The 19,248-nt window shown below is 50.9% G+C and overlaps 1 protein-coding gene across 2 annotated transcripts; it reads left to right on the top strand.

The window, feature by feature from the left end:
* The first annotated feature begins 6,702 nt into the window (after positions 1–6,702).
* Positions 6,703–19,083, top strand: NOL6 (nucleolar protein 6). 2 transcript variants are annotated; one of them, XM_011233518.3, is made up of 26 exons: positions 6,703–6,847; positions 8,120–8,326; positions 8,412–8,528; positions 9,553–9,732; positions 10,301–10,469; positions 10,690–10,824; positions 10,912–11,075; positions 11,162–11,282; positions 11,504–11,562; positions 11,646–11,747; positions 11,934–12,049; positions 12,214–12,391; positions 12,837–12,959; positions 13,133–13,281; positions 13,437–13,512; positions 13,746–13,886; positions 14,028–14,145; positions 14,227–14,381; positions 14,485–14,648; positions 15,290–15,442; positions 15,675–15,772; positions 16,539–16,663; positions 16,789–16,878; positions 17,304–17,498; positions 17,599–17,700; positions 17,922–19,083. In XM_011233518.3, the coding sequence occupies exons 1-26, from the start codon at positions 6,776–6,778 to the stop codon at positions 18,069–18,071; spliced, it is 3,459 nt and encodes a 1,152-aa protein (XP_011231820.1). In that variant the 5' UTR covers positions 6,703–6,775; the 3' UTR covers positions 18,072–19,083. The 2 variants fall into 2 exon arrangements, with proteins under 2 accessions (XP_011231820.1, XP_002926213.1); XM_002926167.4 differs by lacking the exon at positions 6,703–6,847 and adding an exon at positions 6,854–7,068.
* The last annotated feature ends 165 nt before the right edge of the window (positions 19,084–19,248 follow it).

The following is a 19,248-nucleotide window of genomic DNA, read 5'->3' as shown; positions in this document are numbered from 1 at the left end:
GGAAGTCGTGGAAGATAAATGAGAGGTAGGGGCGTCTGTTTTAGAGAGGTTAATTCTCACCTTATAGAATGACTCTTTTTAGGGGACCAACATTTTTTTTTCATTCTGTGTATGTTAACACATGTAAGTCAAATAGTGCTCTGAAGGAGCCACAATCTTTCTTTAATAATAATAGCTAACATTTGCTGTGCAGCAGTATGTTACAGGCTCTTTACGAGCTGTATCCTGTTTAATTGTCAAAAAATCCATGACATCCATACTAGAACATCTGTTTTCCTGAGTATAAAAAGATTTAGAAAGGCTACGAAAGTTACCAAGGTCACCCAGTGGGTAAATGTTAGAACCTGGAGTTGAACCTTGGCCATCCCATTTAAACATGACTGCTCTTAACCAAAGTACTGTAATATTCCTAATCTAACATGCCCATAGCAATCTGTGCATGTCATATCACCTCCAATGCTATATTGCAATTATTTGTTTACATCTTTCTCCCGGACTCTGAGGTGCTCTTAATAAGAGCCATTCATTCATTCAACAAATATTTATTGAGTGCCTGCTATGTGACAGGCCCTGTGCTAAATGCCAAGGATACAGTAGTGAATGAGATGGAAATGATTTAGTCATGCTCTCGTGGAGCTTACATTCTAGTGGCTGAGACTGAATCACACACAAAAAAGTAATTACCAGATAAATAATATTATTGCAAGTTTTGGCGAGTACTAATAAAGGTGATTAAAGTGGGGCCTAAAACTGAAAATGTTGTGGTGAATGCAGTTATACTTTTTACTATTCTTTTTTTTTGGGGGGGGGGTTGAATGCGACTTTAAAAAAAAAGATTTTATTTTATTATTTAAATTTATTTTAGAGGGAAGTGTGGGGCAGAGGGAGAGGGGGAGAGAGAATCTTAAGCAGGCTCCACGCCCAGCACAGAGCCCATCACAGGGCTTGATCTCACAATCATGACCTGAGCCAAAATCAAGAGTCAGATACTTAACCAACTGACCCACCCAGATGCCCCTTAAGATTTTATTTTTAAGTGATCTCTACACCCAATGTCAGCTCAAACTCACAACCCCTGAGATCAAGAGTCACCAGCTCTACCAACTGAGCAACCAGGTGTGGCAGGGGTGAATGCAAATTTTAAATGGAGGCAGGACAAGGGCAGAATAAACCTCTTTGAGGTCACCTTTAAATGAATACAGGGGCCAGTGGCCTCCATGTGCCAACCCTCTGCCCCAGATGGTGGATTATACAGAAATTATGTGGCTATGTTGGGGGGGTCATGCTGCCCTTCCCCCAGGCCTACCTGTCATGGGGAACACGGAGTCCTAGTGTATTTTTCTTTGCTTGTTTGTTTAAGAAAAAGCCCCAAATCAATAGAGTGAGTTTGTTTGTTTGTTTGGTTTGGTTTTTTTCTTTTTTTTAAATGAATCAATAGCAACACCCAACTCTCCCAGGGCTCCCTCTGCCTGCACCTGAAGTGGTGGCAAGCAGGATCCTGGGGCTGGGGTTGCAGCTCAGGGCAAAGCAGGGCCAGATGTGGATTTCCAGCCTCGCCTGGCCTCAGGGCTGTCAATGGGATCCTGGGGCAACCCATCTGGTCTCTTGAATAAAGGTCAAAGCTGGATTTAAAAAAAAAAATGAATAGAGGTACCAGCCTGTAAAACGCGAGGGCAAGAACATAATTCCAGGGGCGCCTGGGTGGCACAGCGGTTGGGCGTCTGCCTTCGGCTCAGGGCGTGATCCCGACGTTATGGGATCGAGCCCCACATCAGGCTCCTCAGCTATGAGCCTGCTTCTTCCTCTCCCACTCCCTCTGCTTGTGTTCCCTCTCTCACTGGCTGTCTCTCTCTCTGTCGAATAAATAAATAAAATCATTAAAAAAAAAAAGAACATAATTCCAGATTTCTTTTTTTTTTAAGATTTTTTATTTATTTATTTGACAGAGATAGAGACAGCCAGCAAGAGAGGGAACACAAGCAGGGGGAGTGGGAGAGGAAGAAGCAGGCTCATAGCAGAGGAGCCTGATGTGGGGCTCGATCCCAGAATGCTGGGATCACGCCCTGAGCCGAAGGCAGACGCTTAAACGCTGCGCCACCCAGGCGCCCCATATTCCAGATTTCTGACTTGAGATCACCATGTCTTATTTATCTCTTTATCCTTGACACTGAACACAGTGGTTGCCATTTCTTAAGTGTCATCCAGTGTGGAATGAATGGTTGACTTATCTCTTGGCTCTCTGATCTCCCTCAGTGCTTCATCAGACTTCAACAGTGCTGCTGCTGCTTCTCAGTCAATTCAAACTCAAATTCTTCAAGACTTAGCACACAGGGTGTCTGGGTGGCCCAGTTAGTTAGGCGTCTGCCTTCAGCTCAGGTCATGATCTCAGGTCCTGGGATCCAGCCCTACATCAGGCTCCCTGCTCAGCAGGGAGTCTGCTTCTCCCTCTGCCCCTCATCCCGCTGGTCCTCTCTCTCTCACTCTCTCTAATAAACTAATAAAATCTTTAAAAAAGAAAAAAAAGACTTAGCACAAAAACATCTCCTCCAGGAAACCTTCCTTCATAATCAAAACATTCTTTAGCCATAAAGAAGGAAATCTTGCTGTTTGTGACAATATTGATGAACACTGAGAGCATTATGCTAAGTGAAATAAGTCAGATAAAGGCAAATGCTGTATGATCTCACTTATATGTGGAATCTAAAAAACTTACAGAAAGAGAGAGTAGATTGTGGTCCAGGAGGTAAGGGTAGGAGAAATGAGGAGATGCTGGTTACAGGATACAAACTTCCAGTTATAAGAGGGATAAGTTCTGGGGATCTAATGTACAGCATGGTGACTATAGTTAACACTATTGTATTGTGTACTTGAAAGTTGCTAAGAGAATAGACCTTAAATGTTCTTAACAACAACAAATGGTAATTATGTGAAGTGAAGGATGTGTTAAATGTGTTAACTAACTTTACTGTGGTAATCATTTTGCAACATAAACATGTAACAAATTATCACATTGTATACCTTAAACTTAAGGTTATCCAACAATTATATCTCAATAAAGCTGGGGGGAAAGCAATCAAAACACTGAGCAAAAAGGGCAGCAATTTCAAAGGCCCAGAACAAAAAAGCAAGATAAGCAGGAAATTCCAAGTAGTTCAAAACAGCTGGGTCATAAAATTTGACAGAAGGGGCACCTGGGTGGCACAGCGGTTGAGCGTCTGCCTTGGGCTCAGGGCGTGATCCCGGCATTGTGGATCGAGCCCCACGTCAGGCTACTCTGCTATGAGCCTGCTTCTCCCTCTCCCACTCTCCCTGCTTGTGTTCCCTCTCTCGCTGGCTGTCTTTATCTCTGTCAAATAAATAAATAAAATCTTTAAAAAAAAATTGACAGAAACAATGGTAAGAGACAAGACTGGAAGGTTGACAGTGGCTTCATTCATTCATTCATTCATTCAGTAAACATTTATTGAGTATTTACAGTGTGCTAGGCATTGGCTATGTAGACCTGGTTCTTGTTTTCATGAATTTATAGTCAAGGACAAAGAGACAATTGATACACAATCAAAGCCTATTTAAAAAAAAGGAAATAAATGGGATCATGAAATAAGGTAAAACATATTTCAGATTAGATGGTCAGGGAAAGCCTAACTAAATAAGTGATACTTATTCTGAGAACTGAAGAGAAAAAAGAGAAAAAGCAAAGAAAAAACATTCCAAGCAGAACAAACATCTTGGCTCAAGCTTCTGAGATGGGAAAGAACTTGCTATAACCAGGGAATTGAGAGAAGGCTTATCTTGCTGAAGCTAAGCGAACAAGGGGTGGAGTATAACGAAAAAGGATGGATGGGGCGTCTGCGTAGCTCAGTCGCTTGAGTGTCTGATGTTTGCTTTTGGCTCGGGTCGTGATCTCAGGGTTCTGGGATCGAGCCCTGTGCCCCAGTCGCCCCAGTCCAACTCCCTGCTCAGCTGGGAGTCTGCTTGTCTCCCTCTCCCTCTGCCCCTCCCCCTGCTCTGTCTCTGTCTCTCTCAAATAAATAAACCTTGAAAAAGAAAAAGGATGACATAACCAGTAAAGGACCACACTGATTGAGGCTTTATAAAAACTCATATCTCATCCTAAGTGCAATTGGGAGCCACTGCTGAGGTTTTGTTTTTTGTTTTTTAAGCAGGCTCCACGCTGTGCATGGAGCCCATTGCGGGTGATGAAGGATAGCTGGAAGGCAGGCAGGTGGGGACAAGCCCCTCCCCCCGCCCCTTTAAGAGGAAACCAACCTTAAAAGGATTTCACACCCACCCTGGAAGGAGCCCTCCACCCTTTCCCATAGGACAGAAACCTGATAGGATGACAGGAGCAGGGAGGGTTAATCAGATTCAAACAGCCAACCGAGGGCACCTGGGTGGCTCAGTCCTTAAGGTCTGGCTTGGTCTCAGGGCGTGATCCCAGAGTCTTGGGATCGAGCCACATATCGGCCTCCTCCGCTGGTAGCCTGCTTCTTCCTCTCCCACTCCCCCTGCTTGTGTTCCCTCTCTCGCTGGCTGTCTCTCTCTCTGTCAAATAAATAAATAAATAAATAAATAAATAAATAAATAAATAAATAAATAAAATCTTTAAAACAAACAAACAAAACAGCCTGCCAACAAGCCCATAAAAACCCCTAGACTTAGAAATTCCAGTGGCAACCCCTTCGGGTCCCTTCGCTCCTTGGGAGCTTTGTAGTTATCACTTTGCTATCACTCAATAAACCTTGCTTTGCTGCCCACCACCCTGTCTGGTTTATCTCTTCATTCTTCAAAGTGGCTTGATCTAGAACCGCTGGCACCCACTGAGAAAAAAAGTCCCGCAACACGGGGATTGAACTCAGGACCCTGAGATCAAGACCCAAGCTGAGATTGAGTTAGATTTTTAACCAACTGAACCACCTACGTGCCCTGGGGTGGGGTGGGGGGCACTGTTGAATATTTAAGAGGAGAGTGACGTGATAGAATGATAGTTTCAGAACACTCATTCTGGCAACCATGTGGAAAGGGATTGAAGAAGGACAAGACCACTCTTGTGAAAAGTTCCTTTAAAAGCTATTGCATAAATTAATAAATTAATCTGTGCTGTTAGAAGTCATGATAGTAGTTACTGTTGGGGCATAATGACTAGATGACAGAATGAGGGGAAATTCTAAAGGCTCAGGAACTGTTCTGTTTCTTTTCTGGGAGCTGGTTACATGGGTATGTTTGGTTTATGAATATTCAAGCTGTACCCTTGTGTAATTTTCTATATGTATATATGTGATTATTTGTATATGTAATCATATTCTTATATAATAATATGCATAGATGTAATTCTATATGCATGTGTATATATGTAATCTTTATATATGTATATTGTATATACACCTGTAATTACACATACATATATATACATGTATATGTATACTGTATGAAAAAGCTATTGAATGAAACTGCCCTATACTCTTCAAAAATGTCATGAAAGACCAAAAAAGGGAGAGCTCACAAATGTTCTTAGATTAAGAGAGAGAAAAGAAACATGACAACCAAACTGATGCAAGATCTTGCATCAGGAAATAAAATGCTACTATGTAAAGGGTATTATTGGGATAATCAGCAAAATTTGAATAGTTTTGAATCAAAGTTAAATTTCCTGAATTTTATAATTGGACTATGATTAGTCCTTGTTATTTTTTTTAAAGATTTTATTTATTTATTTGACAGAGACAGAGACAGCCAGCGAGAGAGGGAACACAAGCAGGGGGAGTGGGAAAGGAAGAAGCAGGCTCATAGCGGAAGAGCCTCATATGGGGCTCGATCCCATAACGCCAGGACCACGCCCGGAGCCGAAGGCAGACGCTCAACCGCTGTGCCACCCAGGCGCCCCAGTCCTTGTTCTTATTACATATATGCCAAAGCATTCAGGGATGTTTGCAACTAATTCCTAAGTGGTTCTGCAAAATAGTATGTAAATACATAAAGACAAATTTGACAAAACAAACACTAAGTTGTTTTTTTTTTTTTAAAGATTTTATTTATTTGACAGAGATAGAGACAGCCAGCGAGAGAGGGAACACAAGCAGGGGGAGTGGGAGAGGAAGAAGCAGGCTCATAGCAAAGGAGCCTGATGTGGGGCTCCATCCCACAATGCCGGGATCACGCCCTGAGCCGAAGGCAGACGCTTAACCGCTGTGCCACCCAGGCGCCCGTTTTTGTGTGTTTTTTTTTTTTAATTTAAGATTTTATTTATTTGAGAGAGAGCCCGTGACAGAGAGGGCACAAGGAGGCAGAGGGGCAAAGGGAGAGGGAGCCGACTCCCTCTCTGAGATCATGACAGGACCGGAAGGCAGATGCTTAACCAACTGAGCCACCCGGGCGCCCGAAACAAACTAAATTTGATGGGTAGGTGAAGGATATATGGGAGATTATATGCCTATAATCTAGGCACAAGATGAAGTGATTTAGCCTAAATTTGGCATTGAAGACAGAGAAGAATGAGTAAATTTAAGACATATTTTGAAGGTAGAACTGACAAAACTGGTTATTGGATAAGATGTAGTAGATGAAAAAAAGGATAACAATCACTGGTGTAAATAAACGGTTCCAAGCGTCCAAACTAGCTCCGCCCTTGTCCTGTCCACGCAAGCTGCGGAAGTGAGGAAAAGAAAGCGACCGCTAACGTACAGACAGGCTTCCGGTCTGGCGTCGCAAAGAGACCGTAAATGGGAGAACCCGGTTTTGCCCCTCCCCCACGATGGGCGGTCCTGGGGAGTGACAGATGCCAATGGCCAGCGATTCTTCGGGCACTCACCCAATGGCTCTGGAGCTGGGCGGAGTCCTACCGCACGAGGTTTGTCCCCACGCGGTGCGGGGAGTTTACCGCAAACCTTCCGCAGTTCTGCTGCCAGGCTTCCGTAATTCTGTGGAGGGCTTCGGCACTTCTGCCCACGGGGGAAGTTGTGCCCAGTACGTGGGCTTTGAATCCGAAGTGCTGGAGCAAGACCTGGACCCGGAGTTATGGGGCCGGCGTCTGCGGGAGCGCAGGATCGCGGAACTGCTGGGGGGCCAGAGGTGGGTGAGCTGTTCCGGGAGGAAAGAGTGCTTTCTACGTGCCAGAGGTGGCAGAGACTGGCAGCTCACCGGCGAGGGGCGCGAAGGCGGTCCCTTCTGGAGGAGGCTTATTCCACCACGTTTCCAGTCTGGGGCACCGAGACAGGGAGATGGAACCTGGCGTTATTTGGGTAGAAGCAGTAAAGCTTATTGAGCTTACTCCTTCGAGAGCTGTGCACCTAGAAGTTGAGGAGACCTAACCAGGGCATTTTCCTTACCAGATCTGCCTCATCACTGTGAGAGATCTAACCTCTTGTGCCAGTTCTGTGCTCGCTGCTGTAACAGAGGGCACATGGTGGTGCTTCTGGAACCCTTAAGTAGGGCTTTAATCCGTGTAGGACCGTAGAGTGGGGGTGGGGCCCAGGGCTGTAGGGGAGAAGGTTTGGGATCCTGCAGACCAGGGTGTGAAGCCTGCTTACAGAATAGGCATACCAACTGTGGAACCTTGAGCTCAGGGGACTCCCTTCAAGTGTACATTTTCTGCCAGGGTTACTGAGGATTGGATGACGTACTGAGTATATTTTACAGAGGCAGTAAGTCATAGTTTTCTCCAACACTGACCACTTATACTGATGTAGTCCACAGTCAGGGCTTCCTGGCAGGGGTAGAGGCTGGCAGGATTTGGATAGAGCAGGAGTGGAGATGGGATTTGCAGATTCCCAGGACTGACCCAGCAGAAGAGGAAGCTCCCTGATGCATAGTACCGGAAATACAAGGAACTCACTGCTTAGGTCAGGGCTCAGTCAGCTACTAACCCTACCATCTCCAGGCAGGGTTCCATGCTTGTGCTGTCACATAGACAAGGAGCCCTCCGCTCAGGGAGTTTTCAGCCTAGCGCTCAGTGATGTTCTTCTAAGTAATGATAATCCTGAGTTTTACAGTCTGACTCCCATTCAAAAGAATGAACAGGATCCTGTGAAGTTTTTGCCCACATCCTACCATGGTGGCACTTCAGGCAGTGGATGCTAGGTATCTGTGACCTCACAGGGGCTTCTCTTCTCACTGGCCACAGGTGATAGAAGTAGCTCTGGAAGGCACAGCCAAGGAGGGAAAGAAGGAGTCCTCAAAGAAGCGTACCTTGGCTGGGTGTCCGGTGGAGGGCCTCCTGCAGCCAGCGAAGCTTACCCGGGCAGAACTATATAAGGAACCCACCAGTGAGGAGCTGAATCGCCTTCGGGAGACTGAGAGTCTCTTCCACTCCAGCTTGCTTCGTTTACAGGTACCATTGAGTGGCTGGGGCTTCCGTGAGAGAGTTGGGCCCGGGACCCTGGGGCTGAAGGACTCTCCCCTGTCTTTTCTTTCAGGTAGAGGAGCTACTAAAGGAAGTGAGGCTTCCAGAGAAGAAGAAGGAGCGGATCGATGCTTTCCTACGGGAGGTCCACCAGCGGGTCCTGAAGGTGCCCTCAACTCCTAAGACTGAGGTAAAGCAGGTAGTGTGAAGAAATGGAAAGCCCCAGAGACGTCCTCAGTGTGGGCATCTGAAACAGGGCCTGCTCTTCTCCAGAGGGGGTAGGGTATTAGGGAGCTCATTTTCACTGCCAGGAGGCTCAACTGGAAGTACAGTCAACCATGTGTTCATTTGTTCAGCAAACACTTATGTTTCTTGCAGTAGTTGTATTCTTAGGATACGTCAGTGAACAAAGGAGTCTATTTTCTAGTGTTGGGCTTATGGATAGTAGATAACAAACATGGCAGGTAAACTGTGTGGCATTGTTGGAAGGTGGTAAGCACTATGGGCAAAGGAGAAAGTAGGGCAAGGTAAGGGGATTGTGGGGGTATCAGAGGATGGGAGTGGTTTGCAATTTTATTTTCAATAGGGTGGTTGAGGGTGGCCTCGCTGAAGTGACATTAGTGCGAAGATTTGAAGTAAGTGAGTCAGCCATATAGATAGCTAAGGGAAGAAGAGCATGTCGGGAATAGGAAATAGCCAACACAAAGGCTCAAAGGCAGGAGTAAGTCTGGTATGTTCCTTCGATTGAATGAGGAGAAAATAGGAGGTGAGTTCAGAAAGACAATGGAGGAAGGAGTCGTTTCACTCAGGCCCTTGTACACAGAAACAAGGACTTTGGCTGTTGCTGTGGGTGAAATGAGAAACCACCAACGGGACATGTTTTGGTAGAGCAGTGATGTGATCTAACTTCGTTTTAAAAATGTTCACTCAGACTGTTGTGTTGAAAGTAGAATGGAGGGGCACCTGGGTGGCCCAGTCAGTTAAGCGTCTGCTTTCGGCTCAGGTCATGATCCCAGAGTCCTAGGATCAAGTCCTGAATCGGGCTCCTTGTTCAGCAGGGAGGCTGCTTCACCCTCTGCCTGCCACAACCCCTAGACCAGGAGTTTGTTTTCAAATGTGTTGAGGTGTTTAATTTGAGATGTCTACCAGACATGAAGGGGGACACGTCAGGAAGGCAATCAAACTAATACCTATCACTGTCTCTGTCCCCACAGCTGACTGACCAGACCTGGCTCCCAGCTGGGGTTCGAGTACCCCTCCACCAAGTGCCCTATACCGTGAAGGGCTGTTTCCGCTTCTTGCCTCCAGCCCAGGTCACTGTTGTGGGCAGCTACCTTCTGGGTACCTGCATCCGGCCGGACATCAATGTGGACATGGCAGTGACCATGCCCAGGGTGAGGTCCAATATTTGGGGGATGAGGGCCCTGTTCCTTCACCACCTACAAATTCCTGGGTCTCTCTTTCTTTCCCACCTGCCACTTGCCAGGGGGTTGAAATCTGAACTGAAAATCAAAAGAGCAGCAGCGCCTGGGTGGCTCAGTCATGATCCCAGGGTCCTGGGATCGAGCCCCATGTTGGGCTCCTGGCTCAGTGGGGAGCCTACTTCTCCCTCTCCCTGCTGTTCGTGTGCATGCTCTTTCTCTCTCTCTGAAATAAATAAATAAAATCTTTAAAAAAACAAACGAACAAAATTTGCTCTTCTGCTGTCTTCTTGACAGCACTGCTGTCTTCTTGAAGGCAGCTTCAGTGTGCCCTTGGGTCAGTTGCTGCCATTTGGAACTTGGCCTTGCTCATCTGAGAATTAAGTATATAGTTGCTAGCCTTGGTTCAGATACTCCAGCCAGCAAAGATCCCTGAGGTCTCTAAACTGTGACTCACCTTGGCTTCCTCCTGGACCCCAAGCTCTCTAACAACAAGCGCTTAAGTGCCTGGTCGTCTCTCCCTTCTTCTGACCCTCTCCAGGAGATCCTACAGGACAAGGATGGGTTGAACCAGCGCTACTTTCGCAAGCGTGCTCTCTACCTGGCCCACTTGGCTCACCATCTGGGCCAAGACCCCTTCTTTGGCAGTGTTCGCTTCTCCTACACCAACGGCTGCCACCTGAAACCCTCACTGCTGCTTCGGCCACGTGGTAAGAGGCACACCTTGGGTTGAAGGCACAGTCTAGGGCCACAAATCTAGTGGGGGAGGTGTGGGGACCTCAAGTCCAAGGTGAGTGGTTTGGGCCTCAAGTTTGAGGGGGAAGGTGTAAGGACCTGAGATTCTAAGGTGGGAGGGCGTGGGCCCTCACATGGGAGGAGGGTGGTACGGGGGCGCACCTGGCAGGGTCTCGGCACTCCCGGTCTCCCCAGGGAAGGATGAGCGCCTAGTCACCGTACGTCTGCATCCGTGCCCTCCACCTGACTTCTTCCGCCCATGCCGCCTGTTGCCATCTAAGAACAACGTGCGCTCTGCCTGGTACCGAGGGCAGAGTCCCCCAGGGGATGGTAAGTGGCCGTGGTATCACGGTGGAGCTGAAGGAAAGGATGTTGTGGGGATTTCTCCTCCCATGGCTTCCTCTCTCCCTCCCACAGGCAGCCCAGAGCCTCCCACCCCCCACTATAATGCATGGGTCCTGCAGGACATGACCCTTGAGTCCCACATGCAGCTGCTGTCCACTGTGCTGGGCTCAGCCTTGGGGCTGAAGGATGGTGTGGCACTTTTGAAGGTCTGGCTGCGTCAGCGGGAACTGGACAAGGTGAGTTGGGAGTGGCCCAGCTTCCCTGCCTCACTGAGTGGCGGGCTGGCCCTGAGCTTGGGCCTCTCTTTCCATCTCTTTTTCAGGGCCTGGGAGGGTTCAGTGGGTTCCTTGTCTCCATGCTGGTTGCCTTCCTCGTGTCCACGCGCAAGATCCATACTACTATGAGCGGCTACCAGGTCTTGAGGAGTGTCTTGCAGTTTCTGGGTAAGGTGGCTAGACCTGGAAAGGCCAAGGGTTCCACTCTTCCTGTGAATCCTGTCATCCTATCAGGGATCATTCAGTTTCTTGCCATCAGACAGTTGAGCAAACTGAATTCTGGAGGCAGGCAGTTGCAGCCACCTGACCAGAGAGAGAGTGTCATTAGGTCTGGGTCCCCTGGGAAGAGGATACCTTCTGACGCACCCACCTTCTCTGGCTCACTTCAGCCACCACAGATTTGACAGTCAACGGGATCAGCTTATGTCTCAGCTCAGATCCCTCCTTGGTGAGTGGGGCAGGGCTGGGTCTGGGCAAGGAGGCTTGAAGGTAAGGCTCCAACTCTGACCGGCTTCTCTCTGTGCCTCCAAGCCGGCCCTGGCTGACTTCCACCAGGCCTTCCCTGTTGTCTTCCTGGACTCCTCAGGCTGTCTTAATCTCTGTGCTGATGTTACTGCATCTACTTACCACCAGGTACCAATTGTCCCCCACTCCTGAGTACCCCTTCTGTCCCTTCTGCCAGTCCCAGAGCCCCAGAAACTTCTCTTCAAAGAGCTTAGGTCAGGCATGTCTCTTGGTCTGAGCCCTCAGGTCAATGAAGGAGGGGGTATAGTGGTGATAGTCTCACATGTGAGTTCCCTGTTTATCCTGTGGCCCCAGGTACAGCATGAGGCACGGCTGTCTATGGCATTGCTGGACAGTAGAGCTGATGACGGATTCCAGCTTCTGTTGATGACTCCCAAACCCATGATCCGGGCTTTTGACCACATCTTGCAGTAAGTTTAGGGCTGGCAGGCTGTGGCAGTGGGTCCTGTTTCCCTGGGGCTGCAGTGATGGGGCAGAGGTCCTCAGGCAGGTGTTCAGATCTTCCTCGTTTTGGGGGGGGTGGTATTTGGGGTCAGCAGCACCTCATTCTCTTTGTCCCTCTGTGCCCCTCTAGTCTCCATCCACTGAGTCGCCTGCAGGCAGCATGTCACCGGCTAAAGCTGTGGCCAGAGCTACAGGATCTTGGTGGGGACTATGTTTCAGCTGCTTTGGGCTCCCTGACCACCCTCCTGGAGCAGGGTCTGGGGTCCCGCCTGCACCTGCTGGCCCACTCTCGGCCCCCAGTCTCAGAGGTGAGGTGCTGTGGGGTGGGGAGTTTGTGGGCTTAAGGGGTCCTAGATCCAGGGTCCCGGGGGATACAAAAGACACACCATTCCTCTAGCTAGATCTTTTCTTTTCTTTTCTTTTCTTTTCTTTTCTTTTCTTTTCTTTTCTTTTCTTTTCTTTTCTTTTCTTTTCTTTCTTTTCTTTTCAAGATTTTATCCATTAGAGAGAGTGCACGTGTGGGCGAGCAGGGGGAGGGGCAGAGGCAGAGGGAGAAGCAGGCTCCTCACTGAGCAGGGAGCCCCATGTGGGGTTCGATCCCAGGACCCCAGGATCGCGACCCGAGCTGAAGGCAGGCATTTAAACAACTGAGCCATCCAGGTGCCCACAGATCTTTCTACTTAGTTGCAAAGTAGGTTTCCGGACCAAGCTGGGGCATTCTTGGGTTGAGCTCAGCCTTTTTACACCCTATAGTGGGACATCAGCCAAGATCCACCAAAGCACAGAGACTCTGGGACCCTGACCCTGGGATTGCTCCTCCGGCCTGAGGGGCTGACCAGTGTCCTCGAACTTGGACCAGAGGCCAACCAGCCTGAGGTGAGGAGCCCTGGGGTCTGGGGGATGATTTGGCCCTGGCTTGGGAAGTCCAAGCCATGCACTGGCAGAGGTGGTATGGATTATCCTCATGCCACTTCGGTTGCAGCCTGTCAGGGATTTCCAACAGAGCCCATCTTTGTTGATTTCTCCTACCACCCATTACCTTTCCTCAGGCTGCTGACTTCCGCCAGTTCTGGGGATCTCGCTCAGAGCTTCGGCGTTTCCAGGATGGAGCCATTCGGGAAGCTGTGGTCTGGGAGGCAGCCTCTATGGCCCAGAAGCGCCTTATTCCCCACCAGGTGGTCACCCACCTCTTGGCACTGTGAGTGTTAGCATCTGGATGCCAGGAAGCATCCATGGACTGGGGAGCCTTTTAGGGGGGTCCAGCCCAGGCTTTGGGCTGAACAGCTAATATCCAGTAGCTTATTCCAGTAGCCTCAGTGCCCACACTAAGTCTGTGCTGTGCCCCTTTCCCAGCCATGCCAACATCCCAGATACCTGTGTCCACTATGTGGGGGGCCTTCTGGATGCATTGATCCAAAGCCCAAAAGAGGTAAGGGTCCTGTGTCAGGGCTGGGGTCACGGTCAGGGGTTGCAGAGTAGCCTGTGCGGTGGAATTAGGTAGCGGGTGGAGAGCACTTGCAACCTCAGCCAGGCTGCACTTCCCATAGTGTCCAGCAGAGGGGGTGCTGGCTCTATGGCAGAATCCCAGGCGGCTGTGGCAGTGGTGGGGTTTGGGGGAGCTTCTGTAGGGTCCTGGTCTCCTGACTGTGCTCTCCTTCTTAGAACTCCAGCACAGGTGAGGAGGCCCTGGCAGCAGCCGTGCGTTGCTACGATGACCTCAGCCGCCTCCTGTGGGGACTGGAAGGTCTCCCGTTGACCGTGTCTGCTGTGCAGGGAGCTCACCCAGTGCTGCGCTACACTGAGGTGAGGTGCAAGGGGACAGGGAGCCCTTTCTGCGTGGCAACGCTTCGCCTCTGCCCTGCTCACCCAGTATTCCCCCTTCCAGTTCCTGTGTTCACTCTCTCTTAGTCCCAGGCCCCTTCCTCAGCCCTGCTTCTTCCGTAGGTGTTCCCACCTACCCCAGTCCGGCCAGCCTACTCCTTCTATGAGCAGCTTCGAGAGCGGGCCTCACTGTTACCCCGGCCCGACAAGCCCTGTCCAGCCTACGTGGAGCCGATGACCGGTGAGGATCCTCTCGGGAGGGATGAGAGGAACCTTTCCCACTCCATCCCACAGTCCTGAGACCTTTTACTTTTCTTCCTAGTGGTATGTCACCTGGAGGGCAGTGGTCAGTGGCCACAGGATGCTGAGGCCATACGGCGGGTCCGAGCTGCCTTCCAGCTGCGTCTGGCAGAGCTGCTGACGCAGCAGCATGGGCTGCAGTGTCGTGCCACAGCCACGCACACAGACGTCCTCAAGGTTAGGCTGGTGCAGGGTCGGGATTCCCCAGGGAGGGAGGAGACGGGCTGTGAGGGTGCTCCAGGCTGACCTGTATCTCCCACCCCATACCCCCTTTCAACAGGATGGGTTCGTGTTCCGGGTTCGTGTGGCCTATCAGCGGGAGCCCCAGATCCTGAGGGAAATGCGGAGCCCCGAGGGGATGATCTCCTTGAGGGACACCCCTGCCTCCCTCCGCCTTGAGAGGGACACGAGGCACTTGCCCCTGCTCACCAGCGCCTTACATGGGTATGGCCACCTGTCTCTCTGGGAGGCCAGATGGTGTAATAGGGATATGAGTTATGGAGTCAGGCAAATTCTAGAACCTTCACCCTGCCACTTCACTGGCTATGTCCTTTTGTGCAGGAGTTCCCTCCCCCGATCTTATTTCTTGTCTCTAAAATGGGGACTTTATAGGACCAACCTCTTGGTATTAGCTAAAGGTAAGTGAGATTCTGTATAGAATGTGTTAGCAGAGGGGCAACTGGGTGGCTCAGTTGGTTAAGCGTCTGCCTTCAGCTCAGGTCATGATCCCAGGGTCCTGGGATCGAGCCCTGCATCGGGCTCCCTGTTCAGCCTGGAGCCTGCTTCTCCCTCTCCAGTTCCCCCTGCTTGTGTTCTGTCGAATGAATGAATGAATGAATGAATGACAGAAGGAAGGAAAGGAAAGAAAGAAAAAGAAAGAAAGAAAGAAAGAAAGAAAGAAAGAAAGAAAGAAAGAAAGAAAAAAAAAAGAAAGAAAAAAAGAAAGAGAAAGGAAGAAAAGTGTTAGCACAGAGGGTAACTTTGGGTAAAGGTTGAGTAGATAGTGGCGGTGGAGCTGCAATACTGCTCTTGGGCCCTGAGGGCCTGAGGCTCATTGCCACTACCCTCTTCCCCCCCGCTGACAGGCTCCAACAGCAGCACCCAGCCTTCTCAGGTGCGGCACGGCTGGCCAAGCGGTGGGTGCGTGCCCAGCTTCTGGGTGAGGGGTTTACTGACGAGAGCCTGGACCTGGTGGTTGCTGCTCTTTTCCTGCATCCTGAGCCCTTCACCCCTCCCAGGTGATTCCCTTCATCTTTTCCCTAGCCAGAAAGTTCCCTTTGGGGCCAGCTTCCATCCCTTAGGCTGTACTTCAGTCCAAATGGGAGAGGGTAGCTGAAACAGGTGACTGAAGAGGTTCTGAGACACCCCCTCCCCCTAGTCCCTGCCAAGGGATCTAGGTTGTCTAGACCATGGGGTAAGCCCTGGGAGGTGTGCTTGGGCCCAGACTCTTTGCTTACTCCTTCTTTTCAGCTCCCCCCAGGTGGGCTTCCTTCGGTTCCTTTTTTTGGTGTCGACCTTTGATTGGAAGAACAACCCCCTTATTGTCAACCTCAACAACGAGCTCACTGGTAAGTGGTAGGACTGGGATCAGACTACCACAGGAACGACGGTTTGTGGATTGCAGAGCAGGGCACGTGGGGTTTTCCCTGTCAGTCTGTGAGGTATTTTTGTGTGTGTGTGCCTTCCCCTTCCCAGATATTTGTGCCTGACCCCAATGGCCTTGGGGTGGGGAATTACTAGGAGGAAGAGGCCCAGTTCAAGGTTTTACGGAGTTCTGAAGGTATAGAGCTATGGTTTGCTCACGTGGTGATCAGAAACAGAATGGACTAGGGGTGATAAGCAGGCTACCTGGTGTGGGCTGTGAAGGGGAGAGGAGAGTAGAAGGGGGACCCTGAATACCAGGTGAGAAGTCTTATGGGGAGCAGGGAAGGGCCCAGATTAGAGTAGATGCCCAGACCTCTTGGGGAGTGGGGGTGATGATTTCCAGTTGTAACATGAGGAGCTCTTGGTCCCAGCAGAGAGGAGGGTGTCAGCTTCCTAATTCCCCAGGTGTGTGGGAGCATAGGGTGGGAGGGGGTCAGGGGCAGGCCTCAGCTTGTGCAAGCCCGGAAACTAGACTGGGGTGCCAGGCAGTGGAAAATTCTGTCTCTGGGCTGAGCTTGGGAGTTCAGTGTCCCACCCAGTGGAGGCAAACATGGTGTTCTTTTCATTGCCTTTGTCTCTTGGCGGGAGGGCCATCGGGAAATCCCTGTGATGGGCCACCAGAAGACCTGGGGCAGTAGAGCATGTTGGGGGAAGGGAGCAGGCTGACCCAGGACCCCGTCTTGTTCACAGTGGAGGAGCAGGAGGAGATCCGCAGTGGCTTCCTGGCAACTCGGACACAACTCCCGGTCATGGTCATCGTTACCCCCCAGGATCGTAAAAACTCTGTATGGACACAGGATGGACCCTCGCCTCAGGTGCAATCCCATCCCTACCTGCACATTTGTGATTTTCTTCCCCCAAGGAAAAAGTAGGCCCAGCCTGACCTAAGAGAGAGCCATGGTTAGGTCTGCTCTGTTTGATGTATGTGTACCCTCCCTAGATCCTACAGCAGCTTGTGGTCCTGGCAGCTGAGGCCTTGCCTGTCCTAGAGAAGCAGCTAATGGATCCCCGGGGGCCTGGGGACATCAGGGTAAGCCCCTGACCAAGAGAGGCTCTGGTGTTCCGGGGATTCTGCCTCTGAACGTTGGAAGTCTGGAGCTGTAGGGGCTCTCGCAGGATGCTCTGTCCCCTTGTTTGGTGAGACTGAATCCAGAGAAGGCATTGGAGCTGCCCAGGGTGCCTGATGGTGCCTGACAGTGGTGGAGCCTGCAGGAGAACCAGGGCCCTGGCTCTCTCCAGGCCTCACACTTCTAGCCTGTGCTCCTCCTGTTAGGGTGAAGCTGACCCCAGCTGGGGCTTGGTGTTTCCACCTTCAGATGAGCATTTGGGCCCCTAGTTGGGGGTGGGAGGTCAGACAAAAGGGAAGGAAGAAACGGAGGTGGGCATGTAGAAGACTTTGTGGTCCAGCTCCCCGCTCCCAGTGGGTGCTGCTGACTGCTCCCTACCCTTCCTCAGACGGTGTTCCGGCCACCCTTGGATATGTATGATGTGCTGATCCGCCTGTCTCCCCGCCACATCCCCCGGCACCGTCAGGCCGTGGACTCGCCAGCTGCCTCCTTCTGCCGTGGCCTGCTCAGTGAGCCCGGGCCCTCTTCCCTGATGCCTGTGCTGGGCTACGATCCCCCTCAGCTCTATCTGGCGCAGCTCAGGGTAAGTCCCAAAGGGGCTAACTAAACCTGGGGAAGGGACTTCCATGTGAACCTAGGGCCGTGTCCACCTCTAGTCTTATCTGTGTCCTGCCCTTTCCTAGGAGGCCTTTGGGGACCTGGCCCTTTTCTTCTATGACCAGCATGGTGGAGAGGTGATCGGTGTTCTCTGGAAGCCCAGCAGCTTCCAGCCCCAGCCCTTCAAGGTGTGCTGGCTGGTGATAACCGTGTGTTTCTGAGTGTGTACATGTGGTTCCTTACGGGCACACATGTCTGTACGTGGCGTGCTCCCTGAGTGACTGTGGGTCAGGTGTGAAGCATGTGTCTTGCGTGTCTGTTTGCACTACTGCTGCTCCCCTCCACCCCCGCATGTTGTCTCTGGTGCGCCTTTGTGACACCTCAGTCCCCATTTCTCTGGTTCCCCTAGGCCTCCAACACGAAGGGGCGCATGGTGATGTCTCAAGGTGGGGAGCTGGTGATGGTGCCCAACGTGGAGGCGATCCTGGAGGACTTGGCCGTCCTGGGCGAAGGCCTGGTACAGGCTGTGGAGGCCCGAAGTGAGAAGTGGACCGTGTGAGCTCCAGCCCTAGGAGCAAGCTGTAGGTGACAGCAGGACTTCCGACCTCTGGAGTAAGATGTCAATGGCATGAACTCCACCCTTGTTACGTACGGATCGTACCTGCTGGCCTGAACACACTGAGATATTCCCCCAAAGAAGCCCTGCCCCAATTTTCTGTCTGATGCCTCAGCATTGGGGCGGGGTCTGGTATCCTGCGGAGTCCCCTGGGCCTATGTGAACTTCTAGAAGAGGAGAGTGAGCCAGCTCAGAGAGGGAACTAAATGAACCCAGGAGATCCGTCCACCTGTCAGCCCTGGCCTGGGCTTCTTTTTGTCTTCCTAGGATGTTTCCAGAAGTGTGGAGAGGAGGACATGTGCCCAGGGCTGAGGCTCTATCTCCTTCCCATTGCCAGGATATATGCCTAGACCTTAGTATGCCCTTCAGTGCAGGGTCAGGCCTTTAAATAGGGCCCAGAGAAGGTGAGGTACTTGCTGAGGGTCCCAGCACTGAGCGGGGTGCTGTTGCTTTCCAGGGGGTTATGTGGAAAAACACAGAGGACAGAAGGGGCTGGGTGGGTGAAGGGGCGAAGGGGACAGCTGGTGCTCTAGTCCAGGGGAGCTGCATAGAGCACTGAGGGCTGCCTTGGCTGCTCAGTGTCTCAGGCTTTCTGGCTCTGTGCCTGCAGCCCTGCAGAGGGGTGCAGAGGGGAGCGGGACCCCAGTCCTCTCCAGAAGCTCTCTGTGCCAGGGCAGGGTGTGGGGGGGTGCTGCCTTCTTTCAGCCTGGTCCACACCCCACTTCTGGCAGCCTCTCCCTTCTCCGACTCCCCTAATCCTGGGTGTTTTTCCAGACTCAGCTCAAATAGTGCCTCCTCCTCCAACCATTCCTTCACCCCCAGCCTGAGGTGCTTTCTCTCCTCTGAAACATCGGAGCAATTATTGTCTGTTCAGTTTACTTCATAGTCGCGTACGGTGGCGTGAACTCTTCTGTTGTCTTAAACTTGGATTTAAAATTAAATCGGTTTCCCCATGTTCTTGGTTTTTCTGCCTTTTTCACGTGGGGTTAACCCTGTCACTCTTTGGGGGCAGGTGATATATTTGAAGATAGATTTCTTGGCACCTTCGTGGCACCGAGGACAGTCCTGTCTGTCCTCCTCAAGGAGGAGACAGGTGGGTACAGAAGGGGTGATGGGAGCA

The sequence above is a fragment of the Ailuropoda melanoleuca genome, chromosome 7 (genome assembly GCF_002007445.2).
Source record: "Ailuropoda melanoleuca isolate Jingjing chromosome 7, ASM200744v2, whole genome shotgun sequence".
Taxonomy (NCBI): Eukaryota; Metazoa; Chordata; class Mammalia; order Carnivora; family Ursidae; genus Ailuropoda; species Ailuropoda melanoleuca.
Note: the sequence above shows the minus strand (reverse complement) of the source record. Positions and strands in the feature narration are given on the sequence as shown.

What these genes read in the sequence shown, in the direction of transcription:
- NOL6 (XM_011233518.3), top strand. Translation starts at nt 6,776, where the DNA reads ATGCCAATGGCCAGCGATTCTTCGGGCACTCACCCAATGGCTCTGGAG. An exon ending in CTGCATCTACTTACCACCAG is followed by an intron (nt 11,748 to 11,933) that starts GTACCAATTGTC and finishes CTGTGGCCCCAG; the next exon opens with GTACAGCATGAGGCACGGCT. An exon ending in CAGAGGCCAACCAGCCTGAG is followed by an intron (nt 12,960 to 13,132) that starts GTGAGGAGCCCT and finishes ACCTTTCCTCAG; the next exon opens with GCTGCTGACTTCCGCCAGTT.